Below are 12,692 nucleotides of genomic sequence, written 5' to 3'. Positions count from 1 at the left end.
GGGTGCCGTCGGCCAAGCAATGTCGGCTGGCGACCCCCAGGGGGAGGGCCTTCTCTGTGGGTGCCCCTGCCCTCTGGAATGAACTACCCCCCGAGATCCGGATGATCCCGGATCTCCTTACTTTCCGCCGCGCCCTCAAGACATGGCTTTTCCAACAAGCGGGCCTGGCCTAGGGAGGATTTTAAATTGGGTTTCTTAGTAATTTTAATAATCACAACTCTAAAATATTGGTCTTAATTTGGTTTTATCCGGTGGGGTTTGTGGGTTGTCTTTGTTTTTAGAATAATGTTGTGAGCCGCCCTGAGTCCTTCGGGAGAAGGGCGGGATACAAATTGAAATAATAATAATAATTATTATTATTATTATTGCCATAACTCAAGGACTACCTATATTTCTGCATACAAAAAGGTATGCTGTTGTGAGAGTCCTTGGCAGTTATAATTACTTAAACAAGCCATGATGACTCTGGTTTTCTATAAGTCTGGCTTTGGTACGTTTAACCAACTTTTATTATAACAAATCCCTGCTGGTGTGACACAAAGAGGCAGCCTGAATCTCAACAGCTGCTGGGAGCAACACATTTTTGCATTACAATTAGGCCCAGAGTTATTGAGACTTGGGTGGCATAAAGCTAAATAAATAATAATTATTAATCTGTGCGAAATGCTAAATGAGTGTTCTGTGTCAGTGACTAGTTGCTTCTGATATAAGCAAAGTTGCTTCTGATATTGAAAGTAATGTATTATTTATTTTATCCTCCATGAATGTGTAAAGCTCTCAAATGTCCACTGTTCTGTCAAAAGAGGGAGAAATGTTTCTTATCTTTATATATCTACCTTTCCTTTTCCAAACTAAAAGTCTCAAACTTTCCTTCATAAAAAAGCTGGTCTAGGTTCTTACTCTCTTTAGTTTATGAACTGCTTCTAGCTCTTCAGTATCCCTTTTAGGCATGGTGACCAGAAGTGCCAATGGGACGCTTCCTTGTTGGGCTTATGGCATTATCTGAGCTTGGTTTTCTTGTTAGAGACATTTCATTACATCATCATCAGTGCTCTGATGTGTGCACTGGGAGTGAAGTTTGTTGGCAGTTTGTACATAGGAGCATGATTTTACCAACTTTGTGGGCAGGAAGAGTGTTTTTGTTTTTGACACAATTATGATGTTATATAGGGTGATTAGGTTTCTGGTTCCTGCTTATCTAGATGTTGGCTAATGGGTGTATGATAAAGGAGGATGTACCCTGGGTTGTTTGACTTTTCTTTGATCTTTGGTTATTCCTACTAAATGTTTTATAAATAGAATTTATTCCTGTATGTCTATCAAGGGCTGCTTAGACAGAATGGCCAGCTTCTAAGAACTTTCTCGCTTTCTTAGATTTGGCTTAATCTAAAACAGTGCTTTCTAACCTCAGCAGCTTTAATGTCTGTGAACTCCTAGAATTTTTAGTGATGGCCATGTTGCTAAGGAATTCTGGGAATTGAAGTTCACACATCTTAAGAGTTGCCATGATTGGGAAACACTGCCTCCAATTGAAACTGTGGTGTCTTCATTTTGTGAAATGAATGTTCATATGCCTTCTGACTGTCAATTGATGTTCGGTGATGTGTTCTGCTATTTTTCTACCTGTTTATCCTACATAGTAGTCTTTGCAGTCCTTATATTGTAATAAATTACTCCTGTTTTGCCTTTTTTTGGCTACTGGATCTTTGGATTTGCTTAGCGTATTTGGAGGTATTTTGTTGGTTTGTGGGGTAAGGTGAGGCAAGAGATTGCAATAATCTATTAGTGGTTTCTGAGATGTTTCTGGTGCATAGAATGTGTCCTGTGACAATTATGCTGTGATTGATTGTGCATATATAGATGATTTTAAATGGACAATCACTTAAATATGAACCAGCAGTGTGCTGCAGCTGCCAAAAAAGCCAACACAGTGCTGGGCTGCATTAACAGAGGGATAGAATCAAGATCACGTGAAGTATTAATACCACTTTACAATGCCTTAGTAAGGCCACACTTGGAATACTGCATCCAGTTGGTCACCACGATGTAAAAAAGATGCTGAGACTCTAGAAAGAGTACAGAGAAGAGCAACAAAGATGATTAGGGGACTGGAGGCTAAAACATATAAGGAACAGTTGCTAGAATTGGGTATGTCTAGTTTAACGAAGAGAAGGATGAGGGGGGACATGATAGCAGTGTTCCAATATCTCAGGGGCTGCCACAAAGAAGAGGGAGTCAAGCTATTCTCCAAGGCACCTGAAGGCAGGACAAGAAGCAACGGATGGAAACTGATCAAGGAGAGAAGCAACTTAGAACTAAGGAGAAACTTCCTGACAGTTAGAACAATTAACCAATGGAACAACCTGCCTCCAGAAGCAGTGAATGCTCCAACACTGGAAGTTTTTAAGAAGAGACTGGACAGCCATTTGTCTGAAATGGTGTAGGGGTCCTGCCTGAGCAGGGGGTTAGACTCGATGACCTCCAAGGTCCCTTCCAACTTTATTATTATTATTATTATTATTATTATTATTATTATTATTATTATTATTATTATTATTATTATTATTATTATTATTATTATTATTATTATTATTATTATTATTATTATAAAATTGCATGGGTATCCATTGTCGTGGACAACATCACATAGGTAATCTGTTTCTGCTTTTTGGAGTTCTGGTTGACTGCAATGCATGTTTGCTATTGTGAACAAAGTTTTTGTGCAACTTCTCTTGTGTGTTTTTGGATTGGTCAATGTGGTTTAATTAAGGTATTTTGACATTGTTTTCTCTGCTTCTGCTATCTAAGATCTCTTTGCCAAACTTGCTCAGAATACGAATATAGGTACATGGTAGTTGTGGAATCTATGAAATAAACAATTGCACACGTAGATTCAATTTGTAAATAGCATACAGTACAAAGCCTTAAACAGCAAGTGTCATCCTGTAGTAATGTAATCCTTACTGTCCTTGTGAGCCAAGGCTAAGAGATCTGAGTACTTTGGTGCAGTTTATCGTCCAATTCAGTTTTAGAGATTTAGCAAAACAAATCTATGACTTTTCAGATTAGAAGCCAGGGGCTCTGCTCATCCAACTCTTTGTATTTTGCAAGAAAAATAACCTGGATGAAATTGAGATGTTCTCTTTGAAACAAGATTCGTTCTATTCCATTTAATAATTCTGAGCAGAAAACATCCAGTCTTGGGATGAAAGATCATCAAGACTTTCAGGACCCCTTCCTTCTCAATTTTGCAGTCCTGGACATGACACAGAACAGGAAAATAGCTGAAAGGCAAGAAATAGCATCAGGCTGTTCCTCCGCTTGATATGGTTTTAGTAAATGCTTGTTGCCTTGACTAAGCTTCATCATTTAGTTCAGGCTATAAATCCTTCTTGACAGTTATGAAATATTTGCCAAAGGGTTAGAATGAAATTGTACACACCAATTTAACCATTATGTGTGGATGAAAACATAAATCCAAGGAGAACTTTAATTAGTTAATATAAGAATTTCAGAACTCCACTGATCCTGGATGAATTTTGATTGAGAAAAGATATAGCAAGTTCACTCTACTAGTCTTAGATAACTCTTTCATTGTTACCTTTCTAAAGATCATGAATTAATTCTGGTCCAGCATTGTTCTTGATCCCATGCCAGCTGTAACTCAGTAAATACTTTCAGTTTTATTATCATGGCATTCTTAGGCCTTTGAGGAAGGAATTCTTTCAAAGACAGATGTTACAATTTGACTGTGATAATATCATATTATTTTGAGATAATCCAGGTCAATATATCTTTTGTAATTCTTATGTATTTGCTTTGTAATGATAAGCACTTAACAAATATCCTAAACATGGAAGAGCTGTTTTTCAGTTCACTTTGACTTTCATATGTCAATATCTTTTTTAGAAAGCGTAACAGGGCGATGTTTTACTGTACAAAGCATTGCAAGGAAAAATGATTAATTTATATTTTGCTATAGTTTACCTACCTCAAATGTACTTTCTAGCTGGAATTCCACCCACCTTGCAATAGATGTTCCACAACATATTACTTTAAACATTGATATACAAGTAATCCTCGAGTTATGACAGTTCACTTAGCGACTGTTTGAAGTTACGACATCCCCACCAAAACTACTTACGACCAAGTCCCAAAGTTACATATTTTGCAGCATCACAGTGGTCGTTCGCATTTATGAATGACGACAGAGATGCTTCCACTTGCTCCTTTGGTACTATGCCTGAGAACCCCATGCTCGCCTCCTGTGTGGCCTTGGGTGTCAGAGCTCATGTCCAGCCAGGCAGAGAAGTGCTGGGCTGGTCTCTCCTCTTCTCCGCTGAGCCCCAGCCTCTCTCACAAGTGGGCATTGCTATCACTTTTGCGACTTTCTGTCAAGAAAAATCAGTAGGATAGCCAGATTTGCTTAACAACTATGTTACTAATTTAACAACAGCAGTGATTTATAGATAGATGATAGAGATAGATAGATCAGAGGTCTCCAACCTTTTGGGCAACAGCGACCGGTTTTGTGGAGAGAGGTTTTTCTGCAGACTGGAGGGGGCGGGTTTTGTATGCCATTTGCATCCTGCGGATGAAGTTTTTCTTGTTTGTGTGGACCTGGTACCGGTACCGGTCCACGGACCAGGAGTTGGGCACCCCTGAGATAGACGATAGCTAGCTAGCTAGCTAGACAGACAGACAGACAGACAGACAGAGACAGAGAGAAAGAGGGAGAGTGTTATTTTTGGTAGGTCTTAATGGACTTTGCTGATTAAGGTTTTATTATTTGCTAATAGATAAAAGATGAGATATGGAATAAAGAATGACATGGAATTCTAGGTTGAAATGTTAAAGTGCTAATTTACTGAAATTACTTCTCTTCATGAAAGGGGAAGAATGTGTGTGTGTGTGTGTGTGTGCACGTGCGTGCGCACGTTTTACATTTTTTCACCTGGTGTCTTCAAACCTGTCCTTCCGAAGGTCTCTAATAGCTTAGTAGTAGTTATTAAGCAATTTATGAAACTTGTTACAAAGTGAGCCTTGTGAACCATGTCCTTTAAAAGTTCCTGGTGTGTTTGTGAGCAAAATGCTAATCCTGTTAGCTCCTGGTGCTCAAACCCATGAAAAGCTGTTGCCTTGCAGTCTCATCATAGAGAGCAGCCTCCAGAGCACACAGGAGCATCCTCCCATCCTCTCCTTATCCAGAGACATTCCAAGGAACTGCTCAACCCACCAGTTCCTTGGTCTTTGCTACTGTTATCGCTCTGCTTTTGCAAAGCTGTTTTCAAATGCCCTGCCTCTCCCAAAAGCCCAATATTGTTACAATTCTGTATATTTATTTTTACCTTTAGCTTTTCTTTATATTGAACATTAATATTCGTAGCAAATATGAAAACAAATAGTAGGGTGAAGTGTTTAAGATATTGACCTAGGGCTGGAGAGATCTAGGTTTAAGTCCATCCTCAGATTTAGAAATATGTCCTCAGATTTAGAAATATATTGGGAAACCTTTGACCAAACTTCTCCCTCAGCTGAATTTACCTCAGAGGTTTGCTGTTGTAGGATGAAAATAAAGAAAGATCCCCATGTAAGGTACTTTGAGTTCCAGGAGAATAAGCAGGATACCAATCTAAAGACAAATGTAAACATGAATTGGAATTCTTGAAAATAGGTTTTAGAAATATAGCAAGAGAAACAGAAATGAATTGGTGCTACTAGAGCGGAAGACAGAAATTTGAGTTTTGTGTGCAGTGTAACCTTACCACAAACATATTTCAAGTTACTCTGATGTGAACATGCATGTAGACTATAGACCGTGCACTATGCTGCTTCTATAGGAACTGAATAGCTAACGTATGCATTTTGTCATTCTGCATGTATGTCAACTTTTCATACCCCATTTATTGCACATTATAAAACTTTGGCTAGGTATAAAATTCCTCAAGGAAATTACTTTTCTTTCCCAAGAAATTAGTATACTTCAGATTTTGTCATAATAGTTGAGGAAGTTGAAAGTTGATGTCAAATACTTCTGGCACGAAGCCTGCAGTAGAAGCCAAATCTGATTGTGGAATCAGATCTGTTGTATCTCTGGGACCCAGGCACTTTTAACATGTGAAGGCAACTTATGTTGCACAGCATGACATTGTTCTCCTGTCTTCTATTGAAGTATGCTTTTAACCAGTAATGTTATTGCCCAAATGTATTTTTGTAATATTATTGCCAAAGTTGGCTTTTAAATCAGAGAATGATATAACTGAATACTGCAACATATAATGTTTGGTGTACATGAAGTCGGCAAAAAAGAATAAGAATGTTTCTGTTTTTATCTGTGAAATGTCATTCGTTGTAGATATAACCATTTATGTCAAAGAAACAAACTCTAATAACCACGTATCATGAGCTGTAAGATTTGTGTGGGAAGTGTAAGAGAAAAATAAGTGACAAATCACAGAAAGCAAGGAGTTAGTTCCATGATCACTAAAATGGTTGGAGTGTAGTTGAAGAATATAATTGGAGAATATATATAAGAATATATAATTCTTGATTGGAGTATTGTTTACTCGATTGCTGGTCTGATGTTAATCTTGGAGTTAATCTATGCTCATCTGCGTGCTGATTACTGGTGGGGAAGTGCTGGAGTCTTTTTCTCTTTTGGGCTGGTTGGTTGTCTCTTTTGCATAGTCTATAGATCAGTGGTAGCGAACCTATGGCACGGGTGCCAGAGGCGGCACTCAGAGCCCTCTCTGTGGGCACGCTCACCGTCGCCCCAGTCCTAGGCCTTCAGCTGGGTTTTATAAAACCTTTTCGCTTTAGGCCTCCACCGCCGTGTACAAAAAAAAAAGGTTCAATCAATCAGTCAATTTCAACTTCTCGTGGGGAAAAAAGATCTTGCAAAGTTGGAATTGACTGAACTTTTTAGTCCCACCCAGTCTGCGTTACCACCACAGCCACGCCCACCCAATGGGCCACACCTAATGGGCCATACCCACCCGGCACCCGACGATGCATAAGTGGGTTTTGGGTTGCAGTTTGGGCACTCGGTCCCTAAAAGGTTTGCCATCACTGCTATAGATATTAATGTCTATGTATCTATTGATGGCTGATTTGTCAGAGTGCCAGACTTCTAGAAATTCTCTGGCATTTTTGGGTTTGGCCTGGTCTAAGATTGTCACATTTTCCCAATGGAAACTATCTGTCTATATGTTGTGAAATCAAAGAATTTTTGTCATGTCTTTTGACTGCCAGTTGGTGTTCATGGATGCATTCTACCAATCTTTGGTCTGTTTTTCCTACATAGTGGTGGTTACAGTTCTTACATTGTATGTTGTAGATGATTCCTGTTTTTTCTTCTGGGATTGCTGGGTCTTTTGGTTTGCTTGGGATGTTTTGAAGGGCTTTAGTTGGCTTGTGTGTAGCCATTAGTAAACAGCCCAACCAAAGAATCCCTAAGACCGCACCCACCCAAACAGACAGGCAAGACACCAGAATATAAACTGATGGCAAACAGCACTCCTTACTAGCACTATAGTCAGGGTAATGAAACGTCTTCAAGAAAACAAGCAAGCTCAGAGAGCACTAAGGGCCCTTCAAAAAGTGGTCTGGGTAAAAGGCACTGATCAATGCCATTTTTGTACTCTGGTCAGCTGGAAGAGTGGTAATTGGTGCACCATTTTATTGGTACCGTATTTTAAGAATACCTAAGCAAGGAGAAGTAAAGACATCTGCAGAACAGCTTCAAACTGGTTTTGAAAAAGTCTAGAGTAGTTGCTATGTCTGCGTGANGCCCGTGCTGGGAATGGATTTTCCTATAGAATAATTTATAATCAAATATAGTATTAATGTATTTAATAATTAAAATATAATAATCTTCAAGCAATTTATTTGTTAAAAACATATTTTTATTGTGCAACGAGTCAGAAATATATACAGTATACATATATAATTATTCATTTTAGCAGTTGTCTATCCACTGGAGGATGAAGGCCTCTTCTGCAATTATAGTGGCAATCCAGGCTCACCTTGGTGGAAGGTTCTTACCAAGTGATGTGGATTGGCTGACACCATTTTGTAATATGCTCAATTTATTGCTAGAAGGGTCTTTCACTTATACACATACTTCTGGGCGATAGATGACCAACTTTATCATCCTTTTGTGAACCTATGCAAGATTATTCCACAATACTTTTCAGAATCTGCTAAATAATGCAAAATTGGCATGATACCAGATTGTATTTTATAGCACAAATAAATATTTTTAGGACATTCACTTGGAATAGTTTCTCAGTTGTTATCATATAATTGGAATGTGACAGCTATGTCTGGAATAGGGATTCTTTCTACTTCACAGGCAGTGTACAGTGGTGGTGTATTGGGGTTTGGGGTTTTTTTGGGGGTAATTCTAAAAAAGACCAAGCCTTTGTAGAACATGGTTTAATAAGTACATTTTTGACTTGGCTTGCACTGAATTCTGAAAATCGTTACTGCTGTAACTTTCAGCATCTGAATTTATGTTGTTGCAGCGAATGGATGAAAACATGCAAATAGCAAACAGACTCTGACAACAGTAGTTGAGAAAAAAGGCTTATAAAAATAAGGTTCGTACTTCAGACTGCTGGCTTCCCAAAAGCAAATTTTGTCTGCATACCCTGTGTTCTGATTTAACATGTAATACAATTACTATTGTTAAGTATAATTAGTTCCCTTAGCATTAATTGCACCTGCAATTAAATGAGCAATAACTCTGATTTCTATAGAAAAGTAGCATTCACATTAACCCAGTAGTGCAAAGACAAAGTTCCTTGATCCAAGTTATATTTACAAGTCACCATTGCATACAGAGAGTTTGCTGAGGTATTTAACACTTCTAAAAATATATAAAATGCAGTCTTCTCTTTGTTAGGGTAACAATATTTTTTTTTAGAAAAAATGATTAAAATAACTTTTTTTAAAAAAAAATGCAGTTTGCTATAATAAAGCATTTCTTTAACAAAAGATTGTGCAGTATCACCTGATTGAAACTATTTATTAATAATTTTGTGGGAAATAAAAAAAATCCTGTCTCTCTCATACATACACACACACACACACACACACAGTCGCTATCTAATAACCTACCTACCCTTTTGTTACATATATAAATAGGTAACATAGCTATTACAGCATAACTACTTTCTAATCAAGCAACTTCAAATGCCAAGAGTACTAAATAGTGCAAAAAAATAGTGCAGAACATTTCATTCCTGAGCCTCAAAAATAAAATAAGCTAAATTCAAACTAACACCGTTTCTTTTTCTTTTATGTTGGGGTTTGTCCTTTCATTATGACTCTGATATCAAGCCTTCTTATAAAAATCATTATTTCCGCAGGAAGCAAACAGATGCCACACGATTTGAAATCTTAGCTGAAATTAACTGAAGCACGTAAGCAAGCAGAATGGCTCAACACAGATCCTGAGTGAATTTTCTTCCCTTCAATGTTATCATGAATCTAAAGAAAATCTTTATAAACCAAGGCGTTACAACCATGTATGGTGTATATTTGTGCTTCAAATGTCCATATTACTTAAAATCAAAACATATTTTTTGCCAAAAAGATTTTCATTGTGAAGAATATGGAGGACTCCATAATCTGTTTGGAGAACTGTTTTGTTGACTTGAAGATATAGGGCTGAAGGGAGTTGTAGGAGTGACAGGAACTCCGGTATCTGTAAATAAGCAGAATGATGAGTATGTATCAAAAATGCGTTATGTAACTCTCTGTGAGATCTGGTTCAGAACAATTAAAAAGGTAAATATATAGAAAAGCCGTGTCATTACAGTCTATGGATGAACACCCACCAAACTTTACACTAAACTACAGATGTGGAAGGCCTGACCCAGAGCATGTTTAGTATCTGAACTGGAACAATTTAATGACTTTGGGCTAAAAATTATCCTCCACAAGGTGACCTTTGCACCCAAAGATCTGTTTGCAGCGAACAGCATTTATTAAGGACCAAAGGCTTATCTGGATTGGAAGATCCACAGCTTTTACCCTTCCCAAAGTGAAGCAAAAAGATAGAGCTAGCTGTTCGAATGTGGTATTGATATTATCTGTTTAGGCCTTCAGGTAACTAGAAGCAAGCAGTCGCTAAGAAAGTATGGCAAAGTGGGAGCCGTAGCTCTTGGTATACATGTATCTCTGTTGATATTTTGATATTATTCTCTCTTATTTCAGCATCCCACCAGAGATACATATGAGACCCACTGTCCTGAGCATCCACAAAGCCCTTAAAATGTGGGTCTGTTCCCAGGCCTCTGGCTGGAGTATTGGTAGAACCCCTGTTGCGTTTTCTGATTATATGGCTGCTTTTTAATCTGGAGCAGTATGTTTTGTTATTATAATAATAACTTAATAACAATATAACAAAATCAATTTAAATAACAACAATAATAAGGAGTACATCTCTTTTTGAACCCATTATATGCTTACCATCTTCACATGAAATCTCTATCATTTACAAGTAGAGGGGATTTAGGTCCCCATTTGGTTCTCATTTGTTTTTCTCTTTTCCTTATACCAATTTAATGTCACCATCAACTCGGGTTAGAGCTGTATATGATGATAATGCAGTTTCTTAAATTTAATTATCAGGTAAAGTACAATTATAGCATTTAGCTCCAACTTTAGATGCAATATTATTAATTACCATGATCCTTAAGCACAAAGTTTAATGAATATCATGCTTACGTGGTCTTTGAGGACTTGTCTTTGAGATGAAAGCTGGATGTATTTGCTGTTCATTCGGAGAGAAAAGAGTATAGTGCACTAAAAATACAATGGAACAAATATATAAGCTTGTTTCTATTTAAATTACTGCTAATTCTTTTTTTTAAAAAAAATCTGAAAGTAAATACTTCAAATTTCAGTGGATACTCTTACCTATGATCATAACAGCCATTCCAGCCAAAAGCGCAAATGCTGTAAAAAATATAACTTGATAGGAATCAAGAAAGTGTTGGAATAAACTTGTATTATCTGAATAAAAAAAAGAAAATGTTGATTTTAGTCTTTAATTTGTATTCTAGGTGCACTTTTTGCTTTATTACTTTTTCCCATACATTTTTATCTAATCTGATTTAATCCAATCCAATCCAATCTATGAATATTCAAACAATGTTCAGAATTTGCTAATGAAAACTCAGTGCTATGAAAAACAATTGAAACTTTATGAATTCTGAAATAGTGGACCAACATGTTGTAAAATCATTCTGCAATAATATTAAAATTACAAATGTTAGCAAGTGGGTGTAGCATAGTGGTTAAAGTGCTGGAGAGACTGGGGATCAGTTCACTTTCAGCCATGTTAGCTCACTGCCTGAGTTTGAATTAGTTACTCTTTCTTAATCTACATTGTCTCACTGGATTTTTGTTGTAGGAAAGACCTGGAGAAGAGAGTACAGCCTTGAGCCTCTTAGCACAAAGTGGAATATAACAAATAAATGAAACATATAACTTTGTAGATAAAATAATCCAATTCTAAAAAACAATCTCAGAATACATCAATATTTTAGAGGAATAGGAACTTACATTTCATTGACAGAGTTCTGTCAGACACATAGGTAATTGTCACTGGGATAGTGATAGATTGGTCCGTCATTGTGCTGGATATAGTAAGTACAGTATTTAAATTTGTTTTACTTGCAATTTCTGGGTCTGATAAACTCACAGTGTAGGTTACATAACTAGGTAAGCCATAGGATCTGTCTTTCTCAAAAACCACCACCACAGGTGAGCTGGATCTCACCTGTAAGATAAATATTTGATATCATTTACCAAAAGCATACTTTCCCCCTCAATTCATAAATGACACACTATTTCAAAGAACTGAATCAAATATCTCATTTAATTTCTGATTTATTTGCAAATTGCACAATTTGTCTCAAATATGATCATTTTAAATGGAGTTTTTCATTTTGGTTTCATGCCATTTTTTCCTTTAATAAAAGTTCGTTTTTAAATATTAATTGATCATTTACCTGGGATAGATAAACTGCAAGTGACAGTTAACTAATTACACATATAAAATTGAACTGTGTCTTTTATTTTCAAAGCTTTTAAACAGAACTAAGAGTAAATCTGTTAGATGGTCTAGAACAGGGCTTTTCAACCAGGGGTACGGGTACCACCTGTGATACATTGGCACCTGGCAGGTGGTACGCGACCATCCTAGAAAAGTGGTAGTGGGGAGGGGAATGAGCTGAACTGGTGGCAGCACCGCACAAGCCTGAGTGAGAGATGGCTGGAGCTGCAGGGCTGTCAGGGCTCAGCGGAAGCACCAGGATCAGTGCCACTTTCAAGCTGATCAGCGCTTCTTCAGGGCTGTCAGGGCTCAGCGGAAGCTCCAGGATCAGTGCCACTACTTTCAAGCTGATCGGCGCTTCTTCAGGGCTATCAGGGTTCAGTGGAAGCGCCAGGATCAGTGCCAGGCTCCAGCTGGAGCTCGGCACTGATCCTGGTGCTTCTGCTGAGCCCTGAAGAAGCACCAATCAGCTGGAAAGCAGCACTGATCCTGGTGCTTCTGCTGAGCCCAGAAGAAGCGCCGATCAGCTGGAATGTTGCAGCATCTCCAGGGTCTTGTGATTTACATTCAGATGCTTGGCAACTGATTCATATTTATGACGGTCACAGTGTCCCAGGGTCATGTG

The 12,692-nt window shown here is 37.8% G+C and overlaps 1 protein-coding gene across 1 annotated transcript; it reads right to left on the bottom strand.

Annotated features, from left to right (window-relative positions):
• Positions 1 to 9,602: 9,602 nt before the first annotated feature.
• On the bottom strand, positions 9,603 to 11,791 carry LOC107300145 (nuclear pore membrane glycoprotein 210-like; the record flags this gene model as incomplete). The annotated part of the gene is made up of 4 exons (XM_015829485.1): positions 9,603 to 9,709; positions 10,735 to 10,812; positions 10,927 to 11,022; positions 11,575 to 11,791. Coding segments are annotated over 4 exons (498 nt in total), but the record flags the coding sequence as incomplete, so codon positions are not given.
• Between the last annotated feature and the right edge of the window lie 901 nt (positions 11,792 to 12,692).

The sequence above is a fragment of the Protobothrops mucrosquamatus genome, unplaced genomic scaffold (genome assembly GCF_001527695.2).
Source record: "Protobothrops mucrosquamatus isolate PMUCROS unplaced genomic scaffold, P.Mucros_1.0 scaffold6237, whole genome shotgun sequence".
NCBI lineage: Eukaryota > Metazoa > Chordata > Lepidosauria > Squamata > Viperidae > Protobothrops > Protobothrops mucrosquamatus.
This window is presented reverse-complemented; position numbering and strand designations above follow the sequence as displayed.